General features: G+C 39.5%; 1 protein-coding gene across 6 annotated transcripts in view; it reads right to left on the bottom strand.

The window, feature by feature from the left end:
* The window catches only part of SMYD3 (SET and MYND domain containing 3), a 377,644-nt gene that overhangs the window by 327,151 nt on the left and 33,301 nt on the right, over positions 1 to 17,192 (bottom strand). For all 6 annotated transcript variants that reach the window (XR_013949131.1, XM_080586731.1, XM_080586735.1 and 3 more), the window contains exons 3-5: positions 15,332 to 15,439; positions 12,945 to 13,002; positions 8,361 to 8,497 (exon numbers count right to left, since the gene is read on the bottom strand). Coding sequence is in view for 5 of the 6 variants with exons in the window: in XM_080586731.1 (XP_080442857.1) it covers positions 8,361 to 8,497; positions 12,945 to 13,002; positions 15,332 to 15,439 (303 nt within the window). In the remaining variant the exon portion in view is untranslated. The remainder of the gene's footprint in view (positions 1 to 8,360; positions 8,498 to 12,944; positions 13,003 to 15,331; positions 15,440 to 17,192) is intronic.

Here is a 17,192-nt window from a genome sequence, read left to right as displayed (position 1 = left end):
TCCATACCCCAATAAATCAATACAAATTCTACCTAGCCATTCCATGTTTTGTAACTCTTCTTCCCTGTTTCCTACACCCAGTGTTTGTTATATATAGATGCTGTTTGTAAAATAGAAGGTGTACTCAACAGTTAGATGAGGGAACCCAAATTACACCACAAGCTCAGTTTGAAGTATTACAAACTTACAGTCTTACCTACACAGCTCCAAGCTTTGTTAGTGAAAGCTAATATTTTAATTGTAACCATGTTGCTCTAATTTCAAACCAGATACTATGGTTAAAGCCTTGTTTAATGTTCTGGTACAATATCCTATTGTTCTCAAAGGTTATTATTGTGACTAAAAATTAAGATAATTGCTATGGAAAATTATCTCCTCCAATCATAACTCAATAGGGAAATAACAGGAAATAATTAATCTTGAAAAAGCATGTTAAACAAAAGTCACTTCCTGTAAAGATGTGATTTTTATTTAGTGAAGCAGAAAGAGAGGAGTGTTCTCAGGGTGTTTATCATCCCCATTCTGGAGTACTGCTGCAACATTTCTTCCCATTTTATTCACATTTTTACTGTTTTTCTTTAATTTTTATTTACACCACTACTTCTGAAGCTGATGTGTTGTGGCTTCCACTTCCTCTGCAATCTTGAGTTAAATTTTGAGTTAAAGAAAGAATACCTACTGTAACCAACCTTTATGAGGATCTTAGCAGCAGCACGGAAATACTTCTGCAACATTAAAAAGATACGGCCTAAGATATAAGATCTCATCCACAGCTGCTCCTCTTCCAGTTGTCATTATGTTTACTCACTGCTACACTGAAAACAGGCAGCACAACCTGTTACACAGTGCAACAGAAAAAACTGGATTTAGTTCTGATTGCTCTAGAGGCCTCTTCTGAAAAGCCAGCTACATACCTTTAGTCTTCTTCCTTAGAAATACTATTAGTGTGCTACTCAATAAAACTTTAAAGATTCATTGCTTGATCATCTTCAAGATCTTCTTGAGCTTTACCAAAAGTGTCATGTAAGCATAAAGCATTATGTTCTTCTAATAAACATGCTGAATTCATAGGCAGAGACAAATGAAGAACCAGAAGGTCAACTTCAGATTTTCTACTTACTCCTACCTTTTCAACTGTAGCTGAATTGATGGGAGAACAAGGAACACCAAGCAGATAACCCTGTGATCTCACAGACCAAGTCAAGGAATTATTAAATAGTCCCAAAACCTTTCCTACATTTCCTCGCTACTAAACAACCTCTCTCTTTTTCCTACCTATACTCACGAGATATCATCCTTCCCCAATTTAACTAAGATGCACAGTGAAAGCTGTGTCAGAAATGAGTCTACGTCATGGACTTTATAGTCCTGTCATCATTTCAAATTCCTAGTCTGGGAGTTGAACAGCTCTGTCATCAGCTGACACCGGCTCATCCAGGCTTCTGCAATGATGCTCAAATTACCGAAGGGAGCAGTTCTGGCAAGAAGAATCTGTGGCAGAAGAATTCCTCTCACATCTCAGTTGCTCGACCACCACAAGAGGTGAGTTTAAAATACTGAAGTCCAAGTGTGTAAACAATAAAATCCAATATTCAAGTAAATCTGCACTGTTAACTATGCTGCATGAACTGGTGCTTAGCTTTCTCCTAATATATTTAGCTTGTCCCACTTCCTTTTTTTGTACTGCAAAAACAGAAGTTTACCTTAGCTTATTCCCCTCTTACTAGGTAAGACAGCTCCTTAGAAACAACAGTCAGTGTTAGCGAAGTGATAATTCATGTCCTCTGAAAACAAATATTGTGTCTGCCAGAATGAATTTTGTTATGCCCTGGTGGAATACACTGGAAAAATATTACAGGAAAAATTGTCCTGAAATTACTTGGGCAGTAACTGAGCACAACATTTCTGATGACCAAAAGGTTGCTTTTAGCAGCTGTAAGTGGGAAGCTATCAATGACTTAAAACTACACACACAGAACAGGGAGAGGACACACCATGCCCATATTCCCACCAAACAAAGCTTTACCAACAAAAACACTAAATCAGTAGCACATCAGATAAAAAGTCACAAATCTCATGTAAGAGACCTAAAGATGACAATAGAGAAGATTCTGATACAGTTTGATGGGCTGGAACATACCTCTCCAACTCCAAAACACTAAAATAAGAAAGGGTCAAGAAGATCGAAATAAATGTAATCACATGTTGAGTGTCTAAGTTTAGCCACTCTTGTCTCGGGTATAATGATTTCTGGAAATTACATGACGTGGCAAATTATAAGAAAAAACTAACAAAATGAAATGAAAAGGTTTTTGTAAAATAGTTTCCTGGGCCACGCTTAAAAATAAGTGTCAGTACTGGCATGCTCCCCGATTTATCATATACCCAAAATTCTACATGAGACAGTAGCAACATACAACAGATGTGAATTACCCAAAGAGAAAAAGATGGATAAATGTGCACTTGCTTTTATCATCTCCAGAAAAAGAACTCCATGACCTCCTAATCACAGCAAAGCTGAACAAGCACATCTAGTGTTAATTAGGTTAGCAAACTTGGCATCAGAAAAGCGACCTACTCCTCGTATGTTCCTTTAGCAACTCTTCAGTAACTCGTAACTTCACCCTTAACTTTATCCCAATATTTCTTCGACTTTCTTCATACACATTACATACCAAAACTTCCTTAATGAGAAGATTTTCTTATGGTAATAATGCCCTTTATGTTGAAAAAAAAAACCAAAAACTTTCAAAAACAGAGTGGAATAAAAAACAATTTCTGAAAACTTAGATGTACAAGAAATACAAGTTAAAACTTTGATAGGATGAATGAACAACAGATTTTGAAGACAGCAAGGCACTTTTGAGGGATGTATCTCTGCACTTTACAGTAGTGCCTTTACTTCTGATTAAGTTAAATAAAATCAGTCACGCAAACAGCCTAAACTTACAAGTCTTTTGGTTAAAATTAACCATGGGTACACAGAGACTAGCATACACCAAACTGGTATCTCTTTTTCACTTTAATTTCAGTTTAGTAAATCTCAGAAAAATGAGATAGAAAAATCAACTCTGACATATAAAAGACGCATGTATGTTTCCAATGTAAACACTGATTTTCTTTTCCATCCTATCCTAGAATTCTAGATCTGCCCTTACTTAGACCTGTAGTTTCTCAGTCACTGATACGTGACAATTCTAAACTGACCCGAAAAAGAAAGAATAGCTCAACACCTGAGAAGAGGGTGGCGGGCAGCACTTCACATGCATAAAGAGGCATATTCAACTGACAGATATGCAGGCATGTGAACTCCCCAGTGAGCTGAATGAAAGGAGCATATTTACTTTCAAGGTTGAATCTGCTTGTAAGAAAAAAGCAGCAAGACTGTAAGTGCTAGAAAGGTTAAAATTTTCAGAAAGATGGAAATTCTCCTTCTAATCAATCCCTATCACCTCACATGCAGTTAAGATACTGTTCAGAAAGCTACCTACACATTAGAAGTTTTACGACAACAGAAAAATTAGGGAGATTGCTCTATGGGGTTGCCCAAGAACCTTTGGTCCAGCCATTCTTCTCTCAAAACTTTGTTATAAACTGGTTCAATCAAAACACCCATTAGAACCCTCTTTCTTCCAACAAAACTGTTCTAAGATTACTAACCTGCTCTAGAAGTCTGCCCTATTAAATGTTTGTTAAATACGGTTGGATTTTACCTTACTATTATTTCAGGATAGAGCTTGCATATATTTCACTGTTTTCATAGATGTGAGGATCTGAAATGACAAGATCTTTAAAATGGCTACCATTTTATTACCAGAATCTCTTATTTTCTTATTACTTTACATAATTTTTCAGACATTTTCAAAACATCCATAAAGCATCAATTGCATTCATAAAGCATCAATTGTGACATAGTACAAGTAGATCTACAGCTTCCTCTTGACAAGAAGCAGAGGGGCAGGTGCTGAGCTCTACTGTCTGGGGACAGCGACAGGACCCGAGGGAACGGCATGGAGCTGGGACAGAGGAGGGTCAGGTTGGGTGTTAGGGAAAGGTTCTGCACCCAGAGGGGGGTCGGGCACTGGGACAGGCTCCCCAGGGACGTGGTCATGGCACCGAACCGCCAGAGTTCAAGAAGCGTTTGGACAACGCTCTCAAACACAGAGTCTGATTTTTGGGTAGTCTTTTGGGAACCCAGGACTTGGATTCAATGATTGTTGTGGGTCCCCTCCAACTCAGGATATTCTGACTGATGTTATTCTATGCAAGACACCAAGTCTACATTTGGTCCCAAAAATAAGAATTGTTTCAGGCTTGATTTCACTCAGTAGAGCTACTCTCAGTTTTACAGTCAACATGCTACATATGAATTTCTTAAGTAGTTTATGTGGCTCTGTCTGCTATTATGAAAAGAACCATAAATGGATACCAAACAATTATTCCTCAGCCATTAAATGTCTCTCAGGTTTCTAGGCCACCTCCTCACACATGTATGTAAAGGCTGAAGAAAAAAAAGCAAGGACTGATTTTATCTCAAGGTTATGGAAACACCATTAGACCACAAAACTATGGTGTCAAAAATTTATCTTGACATTTGAAAAAGTCTCGGTGGAGTTAAAAGCCTTATCACATAATTAACCGTAGATAATTCTGTTTAATACTGAGGATCAGAATTTAAAAACAGCCACAACCTTGATAAACGGCATGTTAAATAAACTGGAGCTTCCAAAGAGTGATCAGATAGCAAGAATGAAAAAAATCCAACTCCAACTCAAAGGGCAGTTGACACATGAACAAATTGTCTAGTAAGAACAGGGCAAAACTGTAAAAAGGAAAGGTACATGGCCCTTCTGAAACACCTCCCCATCCAGTACAGCTGATATTTTCCACAGGTCTTATGTAAATTAAGAATACATTGGGCTGAAATTCTATCCCCACTTAAGAAATGGCAGAGCTTTCTTTGATTTTCAATGGGAAGTTTGCATAGTTTGCACTCAAGGGGACTCAGTCTACTGAATGTCACAAGAAAGTGAATAAAACTATAATTAATTATCCACAAAGACAAGAGCAGTGACGAGCAGAGAAGGAAGACTGTTTAAAAGAGCTTCTGTGAAACTCCTTTGACCTCATTCAGGTTGGAGAACTTCCAATAACTATCTGGAATTTAGTCATCTCACTGCAGGACGGTTTTTCTCTTTTGTCTGCCTGTTGCTTATCTTCCTGCTTGAGGACCCAGCATCAAACAATAAAAATGACCTTTGACTTTTTTTTGTTGCTCTCTTTTTTTTTTTTTGTCATGCAATGAGAGAACTGATCCAAAATAGTTCAATGCTAGAACAGGCACCTACTGAACTTGAAAAGAATGTTGGAAGAGGTTGGGAAAACAAGATTACATCTTCAAGCCATGTATCTGTGACCACACAGAAGTCATCACAGCTGGTCTTTTTTTTTTTTTTTCTTTTTTTTTTTTTTTTTTTTAAAGAGACCACAGAAGACTTCCTAAGACTTTTATCAGACATTTACAGTTCCAAAGCCTTAAGTTTTACCTGCTGGGACTAAGCATCCCTATTTAGCTTGGGGGAGGAAGAACGGGACAAAACACCCCCAGTATTTTTTCCATTGTCATTCAGCTCATCTTCCCAGAAAGATTTTATACAAGTGGCCGAAAATGCTTGCTGCTGCTGCTACCTCTGTGGGGATGGGGTCATATTAAAATCATGTTTTAATATAATGTTACACTTCATAATGTACTCATCTGACAACCAAATTGGGAAGGCTATAAACTACCACATGGAAAATTAGAGAGTGACATTAGAGCTTCCAAAAACCATTGTGCCTGACCAGGAATCCAAACAAGATGCTGATTTTTACTTGCACGTAAAGCATAGGGTTACATTTAGTCAACAACTCTTTCCTTCCAATGAACTCACCTGCTTAGCCAGATTCTTCCTTCCCTTGTCTCAATTTTATTATTATTACCAATATGAAGTAACAGCCATGATAGATCTATGCCGTTGCTCTCCCTTTTCCTGGGGCAGACTACCACACAGGCTCAGTTACATGTCCAAAGGAAGAAGGAAATGAGACCTACTTTAATCATTCCAGCACCTCCAAATTTCTAGAATTTAGAAAGAAATCAGCAATAACTTGACAACGTGGTGCATTCAATAGGGCTGGAACAAAGTCCCAGGCAAAATGTGGAATACCCCAAGTTTACAATGTCTTTATCATAGCAAAGGTATAGTGGGACAAATGTTGCCATTTACTACTTTAAATGATCATTCTATGTCTCCAGTTAACAGGATTTGGAGCTGGGAAGTTTTAACTTTCACTCTGTACTTGATGCCCTCTTGCTTCAATTTAGTAAAATACATGGGAGGGAAGAGGAGGTGTCCACACATGCAGATGCTTCTGCATGTATGTACTTCAACATTTTTAAAAGCTTGCACATGTTTTTCACCAGTGTGCCAATATATTGAGCAGCCATCATACCACTCCTGTAAAGCCACCATGCTATCCAACTTGAAACGTCTCTCCTAAGGTTGCGAATATGTGCAAAGCGGTAAACTAATTAATAGTTTATTAAAAGGATGAGTTCAAACCTTTCTCCCCCATTGTGCAACCCTGCCCCCTCTCTATATTTGTCAGAGACTGGTTTGCTGAGCCTGCCTGGTCACAGAGGACAAATTTGTGACTTCTTTTGCTGGGAAGAGTTCTTGTAGATGGGTTGGTGGGCAGAGTAAGTACGGGGAGGTCCAGCAAAGTCTAGAACCAGAACATCAACCAACAACCCACAGGTGGGATGAGGCAAAGAACAGAGCTCATACTTTCTCCTCACAATGCCCTGGGTGGCTCATTTCAATCTAACACAATTTCGCTTAAAAAAAAAATCTCTAACACTTTCTATACTGAAAAGCTTAATGATGAGCTGAAATTACTTATTTTTTATCACAGGTCATAATTATGTGATTACCATCATCATGACAGTCCACCAAAGCATCACTTATTGCATTTCATCTCATATGTTCAACAATGATATAAAAGAAATCAATGAAAGAACCATGGCCAGTATCCAACCTAAGATTGTTAAATAGAGGGCAACAACATTTGGAAACAAATTCTTGCAAGCTGTGACTCAGTTCAAAACAGTTAAGTAACGATCATCTGATAGTCAGCCTTACCTTCAGCTGTACAGATTCTCTAAACCAGTTAACACAGAGCATTTCATCTGGCAAAGTGCAGGCTGAACCAGAGTGCCAGAGCAAGACAGTAAACCAGTTTGAGTGGAGACTAAGCAGTGCATATGTTTGTTTGGTCCCCACCCCCTCCCCCCCCAAGAGTGAGTATAGTTCAGTCTGAGGTTTTTTTGAAGGGAAAATTGAAAATTCACATCACAGCAGTCCAGTCAACAATAGAAATTCCAGATAAAAAACATTACTTCTAATCCTTTTGTCCCCAGCAAAAAAGATTCCACTAGTGTGCAAACAGACCAATAAAATCATATTGCATTTTAATTTTTTAAGAGGTTCTTCCTCTTCTTTGAATCAGAAGAAAATCATCTAAGTTTGATTTTTTTCATAACAAAACATTAAGACTACTGAAACGTGCCTGAGTTAGGAGAAATCGTGCTAGAATTTAGCAACTAGAAACCAGAAAGCTTGACCAAGTTAAAACTATGAGCATTCTCCTTATAACATACTTCTACTAGAACTGTAGAAATCAAGCTTTCTGAAATGAAAGCAATAAAAGATGTACAAGAAAACATACTAATATTTATTTAGTAATAAAACATTTTGTGTATCATGTAAATTAATTTCAAGTACTTTACCACGTAGCATTTTAGAACAGATGATCCACATGACCCCTGAGAACAGTTTGTGGGACATGCTACTGCCACGAACACCCATTAGCACATATTACTGAATGGCAAAACAGATTGCAAGTATATCTAGAAATATAAGACACTTTACAAAAAAAATCCAGGATGATGAATGATGCTATATGCTCTTTATCACCATTTGAAAAATTACTTAAGTTAGTTGATTCAATTGTTTTTAAAATTGTTTGCGGTGTTTGTGTTTTTTTTAATGCAACATTACTTATTTATTTTCCAAGAACTTTAACATGACAATTTAAAATGGAAAAGGAGAACCCCCATCTGGCTTCTGCTTTTATTTTGAAGTGTTATATAAAACCTACACTTTTTGTTAAACGGTGACTGAACAGAAAAAATTGTTTGATTTTGCTTTGTTATATATAACATTCTGGATGCATCCACTGAACTGCTGCTCAAAAATAAATCAAGAACACAATGAAAGGATAATTTATGAGTTGTCAAGCAATCACATTTTAACACTTACTTTTGTGAAGATCTGAAAAAAGTCAATTGCAGCTGGCAAGTGAGACGCATCCTCGATCTCTGCTTTCAGATACAGTTGCAAGGTGTGCGCAAGGTGCCTGAGGCCATCTTTCATTTCTTCACTTAGTTGTTCAGTATCTTAAGGGGACAGGAAAAAAAGTACACCAAGGCATAAACAGAACCTTTCGCCAACATCTTGAAAATGTACAATGGCAGCTATATAGTCTAGACATTTCCAGTCTCAGAATTAATCTTGGCAGAGGGCAATTTTGACAGAGGGCAAACATTTGTCTTTTTTTCCTGACAACTACCTATCAACACAAAGAAGAGTTTATCATGTTGCTATTACCAAATTGCATAAATTCAATGGTAAGTTAAAGATCAAAAGCCAAAAGATAAAGCAGATATGTAAGCAAATGCAAGACATTAGGTACAAATAATAGGCATCTAGGGGTTTATAATGTTAAAAATGAGTTTGAAAGGTTATGCAGCAGCTCCTTCCTCCTTACAGAACTGCACATTTTTATACTGTATTCTTCCCGGAGGTGTCAAACACTTCATGTCAGCAGATAAAAAGGGAGAGTGTTCTTGAGACAAACATAGTTTCATACACAGCAGCAGCTGCTAAACAGAATTGATATGAAGGAATATTAAGCAAATACCACTCCTATATTAAAGCACCATTATTTATGCTTCACACATAGGAATCCTGAAGCAAAAATACAGTGCCTTATTTTCTAATGAAGTTATCATCCATGCATCAGATCAGTGATAACATGAAAAGTGAAACTCAGCTGTCCTAGTAAGTTCAGTGCCTCACCAACATGGTTCACATTTCCTTTTTTCTGCCAGTGAGCACAAAAGACCTAACTGGAGAATGGACAATGAACAGATTCAAGCATCAATCATAACAAAAGTCTAAGTGGATAATTATGCCCTGAGAATCAACTTCATCTCTGTATAACAGTGATTTATATATATATATATATATATTAAACATCTATCTTTATTGGGAACAGAAATAACCTTTCATTAAGAAAGGTTCTTCCCTGTGCTTTAGATGCTTCCCTGTACTTTAGACGCAAGCCTTCTGGCATCCTGGAAGAACAATTCAAGATCCTCTTTAGAGCTTACTCCTAGTTACTCATTTTAAAAAAGGATGCAATTAAAGCAGACGTCCCTGGGTTTGGTTAAACATCTGGCTAGTGTTTGTGACTCTTTGGCTTCTGTGTCCCACCCCACCCAGCATTCCTGCACTTGAAGGTACAGGCGGGCTCTCCCAGAGCGCTCAGATTCAGCTCCTCAGAAAGTTCACATCACTCATCACACAAAAAGCAGACAGATGCTCCTTGTTAGTTAAGTGGCACAAAGGCTATGTAACTAAAGGATTTGCTTTTTTTATAGCTATACAACTATATAATGCACATTGTGAAATGTATTATGACAAAGACAGGCATGATTTGCTTCACTATCAGCAAAAAAAGCACCTCTAGAGTGGAGAACAGAAGTCTTCTAAGTAGACTTTGCAGTTTAGGACAGATGTGAACAAGAAATACTGAATCCAACTAGAACTTCAGGGAGAATTTTGAGAGACAGGAGCAGAACACAATTATTCAAATCGGACTCTACCCAGGACATCAGAGCTAATGATCCCCACAAAAAGTGCCACAGGACCTTTAATGGCAAATGATCAAGACCTGGTTTTCACAACACATCATGAAACCAAGGCAAAAAAACAAAGGAAAACAAAATTTGTTAATGTTTTCATTTTGTTTTACTAAGAAACATTTTTTTGCTGTCAGAACCCTGGTATGGGAAAGAAAATGCTATCAAAGGCTTGGGGAATGGTTTCTAAATGAGGCATGGGGATTTAATTATGCAGCCCTGATACCGATACAAGTGAAATAGCAAGAAATCTGCCCATACTACTACACACAAACACTTTCCTGCATACTGAAACTAGTTAAGCACAAGCAAAGTTGATTTCTGAATCATCTTAACACACAGCAAGCCAGTGAAATTATGTAAGTAACAAAGCATTGTATAATAAAACCGAACCAGCAAAAGTTGCAATACAGACACGCCTCCTACTTCATCTCCTACTTAATCAGCACTTCAGAAAACAATGAATTTGAAGGAACTATGGAGTGGGGAATAGAGCTTTATAACGGGCTATGTGCTGCCAAATGTTCCTCATTTGTTTGCTTTTAATAGATGTATTACACATTTCACCAGATATTGAATCCCTAAGTGTGTAAAACATCACATAAACTGAATAAAAGCATACAGGTCACCCACACTGAAAATCAACCAACCATATAAAGTAACACTTAAAAAGGAATATTGTAAAGTAGACATAGATAGTGTAGTGACAATTTTTGTATATTTTGGACTTCAAAAATAACAAAAAAAGAGTATCAATTAGAATTCTACCCATAATATTTATGATAGGGTTGAAACAATCTTGTATTATACAGATGCTTCCTGAGAAGTTGCTTGCTTGAGATCACAACCTGTATTTCCAGTTCATATGATTTCCTTCTACGAAATATTTTTTCCTTCATACTTAGACCTCTAATGAAAAAAACTTCTATGAATTTCATATGCATTTTACCAATAACAAAGGAAAGTAAATCCCGAATTGTTATCAACACTACCTGTAAATTGTGCAGTAAATAGGAAGCTTGCTGAAGATACAGTGGCAGCAAATAGCACCACAGTGACTACAGGCTGTCACCACCATGCTACGATATTCTTTTGGGCTTTGCTTTTCATTCTAAAAGCAAAACTATAGAGACATTCTTTTCACTATAGCAAGGTAGCTGTGAAATCAGCAAAAGTGGTTAGCCAAAAACTTTCCATAAGATTATGCAAGTGTCATAATCCATTTGTACTGTATTCTGTGAAGTATCAGCTTTAGCTGGTCGAGGAGTCACAAACACTTTGGAGTTAAGTAGATCACAAACAAATTGTTATTCAAGCTCTTAGAGTAAATGCAGATGAAACAGTAGATGTGGATCTCTCATTTGCTTCCTTGTAAAATAACATTAGGGAACAGCTCATTCAGTAACTGAGAGCGCCCATCTGAACTGTATCACAGGCTGTAGCAGCATTTCCTTCAGAATGAGGATTGAAGAGCAGCTCCTGGACATTTTTACAGATTTTTGTACCATCTCTCCATTGCAGCTCATGCCTTCTCTCCAGACATGTATCACACCATTCCCCTTGCCTCCAGCCAAGTCAAAGGAAGTTGAGATCACCTCCTCAGGTGTACTACTGAAACCTCAGTTTGTATGCAATTATCAGTTACACAAAAATCTTTGCCTGCACTACAGAAATTGCTGTATAATGATTAGTATTTAATTTTTAACGGGAACCTCTTCTCTCCACCCCAGTTCTTCCTCTACCACTGCCCAACCAGACATGGGCAAAATAGAGCACCAAAAGGAGGGGTTTTTTTGTTGGATATCGGCTGTGTCATGAGGTGTAGAAGTCAGTAGTCATCTTTTAACTTCACTGGAACACCTGGAAATGCTGCTCTTAAATCAGATGCTTATCTAATTCCCCAAAAATGTATTACAGAATTTTAGAATATCCATGGCAGAAAATGCTGATTTTTTTTTTTTAAATTGAAACACAATCTCTTTATCCTGGGCAATTTGTTGCCTTAAGGTCTTTTGTCCTTGCAGTTTGGGAAAAGGCAACAGAATGTCACAATCTAAAGAAATAAAACTTACTGGTAGTTATTGCATTTTTCCAGTTTATGGCATTTATTTATTTCTATTTAACTATATCAATATTTCAAGCTGTTTTAAACCCAAACCTCTGAATTACACTAAAAATTGAGATAATCAAAATATTCATGCTACCGTCTACAAAATCCCTTTAAGCAAGAAGATACTAAGGATGTATTTCTTTCCCTGTAGGTCTTCAAACTTCTAGGTACTGCAATGTCTGGAAAAAGTGTTCTCTAGTTCAACAACAGCTCTGCTAAGGGATTGTAATGAACCTCCTTTCCTGTCCTAGCAGCTGAAACTTGTTAAACCACAGCTATCTGCATAATTTTATCTGCATAAGATATCTGTAGAATTTCATCTTTTTCTTCCCTCCACTGAAATCATGAGCAAGACAGACATATCCCCTGTAAGTTTTAAATATCTTTCCTTTTTCTGGAACTTATTTTGAAGCTTTATACACTAACACATAAATATTGAAAAACTAAAACTTTATTATAAAACAGGTATGTTGAAAATGTATGTAAAAAAACCAGATATTTGGTAAATCTTAAAAACTCAACCAGCAAAAGGTATGCTGTAAAATAAGGAAAAATATTAAAGCCAAATAATGTGGAAGAAATCTTGCTTGAACAAGACATGCATGTTTTTTCCGTTGATCTTTGAACAACCTATTCATCCCCACAGAGGTTTAAGCAGGTGCAGTTTTGTCTTCGATTCTGTTTTTCATGCCATGTTCTATTATGCTACAGTAGCAGACTTTCAGAAGGCAAGGTGCAATAAGATAGGCTGGCCATTCTGTAAAACAGAATTTGGAACCATTTCCTGCAATATGGTCGGCAATTACTTACTTGACTGAAGATCTGAAAAAGAGTAGAGTCTCTCAGAAGTGCATACTGATTGTCTAAGCTGTAGAGAAAAACAGATAATTAACACTTACACAGCATGTTTTATCTTGAAAACATTCTACAAAATTGATTATTCAATGTGATATGCCTGTAAGATAATTAGATAAGGGTAACAGCATCAACATAAATCTGGTCAATCCATACCTTCTGTAAACTATCATAAAAATACTTAAGTTTTTTTTTGGTGTTACAACACTTTCTACTAATATATTTTCTTGGCTTTGGCAGCTTACCCCTAATAATTTACTTTGGCCTTTCACACTATAATTGAAAGCAATTTATGAGGTTAGCAGTCTCAGATTTCATGAGACTGTAATTAATGCATAGCATAGCTAGGTACATATTTGCTCTTTAAAAAATATGCACACACTCTTCCCAACAATGTACAAATGAAGATATTAAAATCACATTTTATCATCCCAGACCACAATGAGGGTACACATTTTTATTCAAGGGCAGCACCATGGCAGGGTCAGAAAAAAAAAAAAAAAAAGCGTTAAATCCTTTTTGATTTACCATCCCAGCCATAAGCCTATTGACCTAACTGAAAATTTAGTCCACGTAAATTAATTAAACTGTTGGAATGTCAAACATCCAGGGCTTCCAAGGAAGTACAGAGAAAAAGAAATCTAATTAAGATTAAGAGAACTCAACATTAAAAGGATGGGATTGTGCCCCTAAAAAAAGGGCTAGCTAACTGTGTGCTTGTCCTTACTACCCATTCAGGAAGAAAAAGAAAAGAGGTTCCCACTGAAGTTAATGGAAGCACCAATAGCTTCAAAAGTAGCAACCAAAAAACTGTCCTTCTCTGCTTTCTTTCCAGGCAGAAATAAGTTTAGGATGCTACTACACTCACAGGAAGAAAACTTTACAAACAAACGTCTTAAAGTCAATTATGTCCATGTTAGTATCTCTTGATCCTTTCAGCATTTCTGCAAGGATATCAGTAATCTTGTAATGCAATATGCAGTCCAATTTTGTTCAGCAATCCTAGTCACTTCAGCTTTCTAACTCTTAGTTACATTAAAAATGCGACATGAAAAAAAAGTATTTATCTGAAACTGTTACACTGAATACACCTCCTTCTATGACCAAGTGATGCGCTTGGTGGATGAGGGAAAGTCTGTGAATGTGGTTTACCTTGACCTCAGTAAGGCTTTTGACACAGTTCCCCGCAACATTCTCCTCAAGAAACTGGCTGCTCGGGGCTTGGACTGGCGTACGCTTCGCTGGGTTAGAAACTGGCTGGATAGCCAGGCCCAGAGAGTTGTGGTGAATGGAGCCAAATCTGGTTGGAGGCCGGTCACTAGTGGTGTCCCCCAGGGCTCAGTACTGGGGCCGGTCCTCTTTAATATCTTTATCGATAATCTGGATGAGGGCGTCCAGTGCACCCTCAGTAAGTTTGCAGATGACACCAAGCTAAGTGCGTGTGTCGATCTGCTCGAGGGCAGGAAGGCTCTGCAGGAGGATCTGGATAGGCTGGAGCGATGGGCTGAGGTCAACTGTATGAAGTTCAACAAGGCCAAGTGCCGGGTCCTGCACCTGGGGCGCAACAACCCCAAGCAGAGCTACAGGCTGGGAGATGAGTGGTTAGAAAGCTGGCTGGCCGAGAGGGACCTGGGAGTATTGGTTGATAGTCGGCTGAATATGAGCCAGCAGTGTGCCCAGGTGGCCAAGAAGGCCAACAGCATCCTGGCCTGCATAAGAAGCAGTGTGGCCAGCAGGTCTAGGGAAGTGATTGTGCCCCTGTACTCGGCTCTGGTGAGGCCGCACCTCGAGTACTGTGTTCAGTTTTGGGCCCCTCGCTACAGGAAGGACATGGACGTGCTCGAGCGAGTCCAGAGAAGGGCGACCAAGCTGGTGAGGGGTCTGGAGAACAAGTCTTACGAGGAGCGGCTGAGGGAGCTGGGCTTGTTCAGCCTGGAGAAGAGGAGGCTCAGGGGCGACCTTATCGCTCTCTACAGGTACCTTAAAGGAGGCTGTAAAGAGGTGGGGGCTGGTCTGTTCTCCTACGTGCCTGGTGACAGGACGAGGGGGAATGGGCGAAAGTTGCGACAGTGGAGTTTTAGGTTGGATGTTAGGAAGTACTTCTTTACCGAAAGGGTTATTAAGCATTGGAATGGGCTGCCCAGGGAGGTGGTGGAGTCACCATCCCTGGAGGTCTTTAAAAGACGTTTAGATGTAGAGCTTAGCGATATGGTTTAGTGGAGTACTTAGTGTTAGGTCGGAGGTTGGACTCGATGATCTTGAGGTCTCTTCCAACCTAGAAATCTGTGATACTGTGATACTGTGATCTGTGATACTGTGATACCTAAAAGAATGTCACTTACTAGTTTAAAAACAATTCTGCCAGCAAGTCTGACGGAGTCTGGAGGAAAATTAGGCTTGATATTCTTAAGACACTTGCATTCTTGCTTGTGGTCCAGCCAAGCTTCTTTCTTTTTTTTTTTTTTTTTTAAGGAAGAGAAAGAAAAAAAACATGTTATTTCCCAAAACTTATATCCTGTTTTATGTACTTCTATATATACACACACGAACTTATACAGGCACAGCAATAAGCATGGTCAGCCTGGCCTGTGGCCGGACCAGGGACACAGAACCAGAACAGCATCAGGGCCATCGGGCTGGGGCAGGAATCCCGCCCCCCCCCCCAAGCTCCCACAGGCAGGAAGGAGGCAGCCCTTCCTCAGGTACTGACACCCACTGAATTTGCAGCCGCTACCACAGGCAACATCTCAGGCTGACTGCCAAAAAAACAGCAGCACACATGCTGTACCAAAACAGCCTAAGACTGCAGCTATCACTCAAGTGTTGTGGAAAAGCACAGGCTGGATTATCTATTCAAAACACCCTCATCAAGCCATTCCTTCATCTAACATAAGATTGTATGCTACAGATACTGGAGCTACAGCAGTGCAGGTTACACAAGAGGATCACCGTTTTGCTGCCCCAGAATTTTGCTTTACCTTTCACAAAAACAGAAGTAAAAACAAAAACATTCTCAAGTTCCCCATTCAGTTCTTGGTCTAAGCAATCCTTACTTTGTCTGTTGCATGCTACTCTTCAACAACATGGTTCTTACCATGCTTCTTCAAACACTGTCTTCTTTAACACACAAAAAGGAGGGTACTGAGAGAACTGGCAGAACTGAGAAAACTGAGGGCACTGAGAGAACTGGCAGAAGAGCTGGCCAAGCCACTTTCCATCATTTATCAGCAGTCCTGGCTACTGGGGGAGGTCCCAGCCGACTGGCAGCTAGCAAACATGACGCCCATATACCAGAAGGTTGACCCGGGAAACTATAGGCCTGTTAGTTTGACCTCAGTGCCAGGGAAGCTCATGGAGCAGATTATCTTGAGGGTCATCACGCGGCACTTGCAGGGCAAGCAGGCGATCAGGCCCAGTCAGCATGGGTTTATGAAAGGTAGGTCCTGCTTGACGAACCTGGTCTCCTTCTATGACAACGTGACGTGTTTGGTGGATGAGGGAAAGGCTGTGGATGTGGTTTACCTTGACCTCAGTAAGGCTTTTGACACCGTTTCCCACAACATTCTCCTCAAAAAACTGGCTGCTCTTGGCTTGGACCGGCGTATGCTTTGTTGGGTTAGAAAGTGGCTGGGTAGCCGGGCCCAAAGAGTCGTGGCAAATGGAGTTAAATCCAGGTGGAGGCTGGTCACTAGCGGAGTCCCCCAGGGCTCAGTACTGGGGCCAGTCCTCTCTTTAATATCTTTACCGATGATCTGGTTATGGGGAATGAGTGCACCCTCAGTAAGTTTGCAGATGACACCAAGTTAGGTGTGTGTGTCGGTCTGCTCGAGGGTAGGAAGGCTCTGCAGGAGGATCTGGGTAGGCTGGACCGATGGGCTGAGGCCAACTGCATGAAGTTCAACAAGGCCAAGTGCCGGGTCCTGCACCTGGGGCACAACAACCCCAATCAGCGCTACAGGCTGGGAGATGAGTGGTTAGAAAGCTGCCTGGCCGAGAAGGACTTGGGAGTGTTGGTGGACAGTCGGCTGAATATGAGCCAGCAGTGTGCTCAGGTGGCCAAGAAGGCCAACAGCATCCTGGCTTGCATAAGAAACAGCGTGGCCAGCAGGTCTAGGGAAATGATTGTCCCCCTGTACTCGGCTCTGGTGAGGCCGCACCTCGAGTACTGTGTTCAGTTTTGGGCCCCTCGCTACAAGAAGGACA

This window comes from Anser brachyrhynchus (assembly GCF_964034855.1).
Source record: "Anser brachyrhynchus genome assembly, chromosome: 3".
Classification (NCBI taxonomy): domain Eukaryota; kingdom Metazoa; phylum Chordata; class Aves; order Anseriformes; family Anatidae; genus Anser; species Anser brachyrhynchus.
This window is presented reverse-complemented; position numbering and strand designations above follow the sequence as displayed.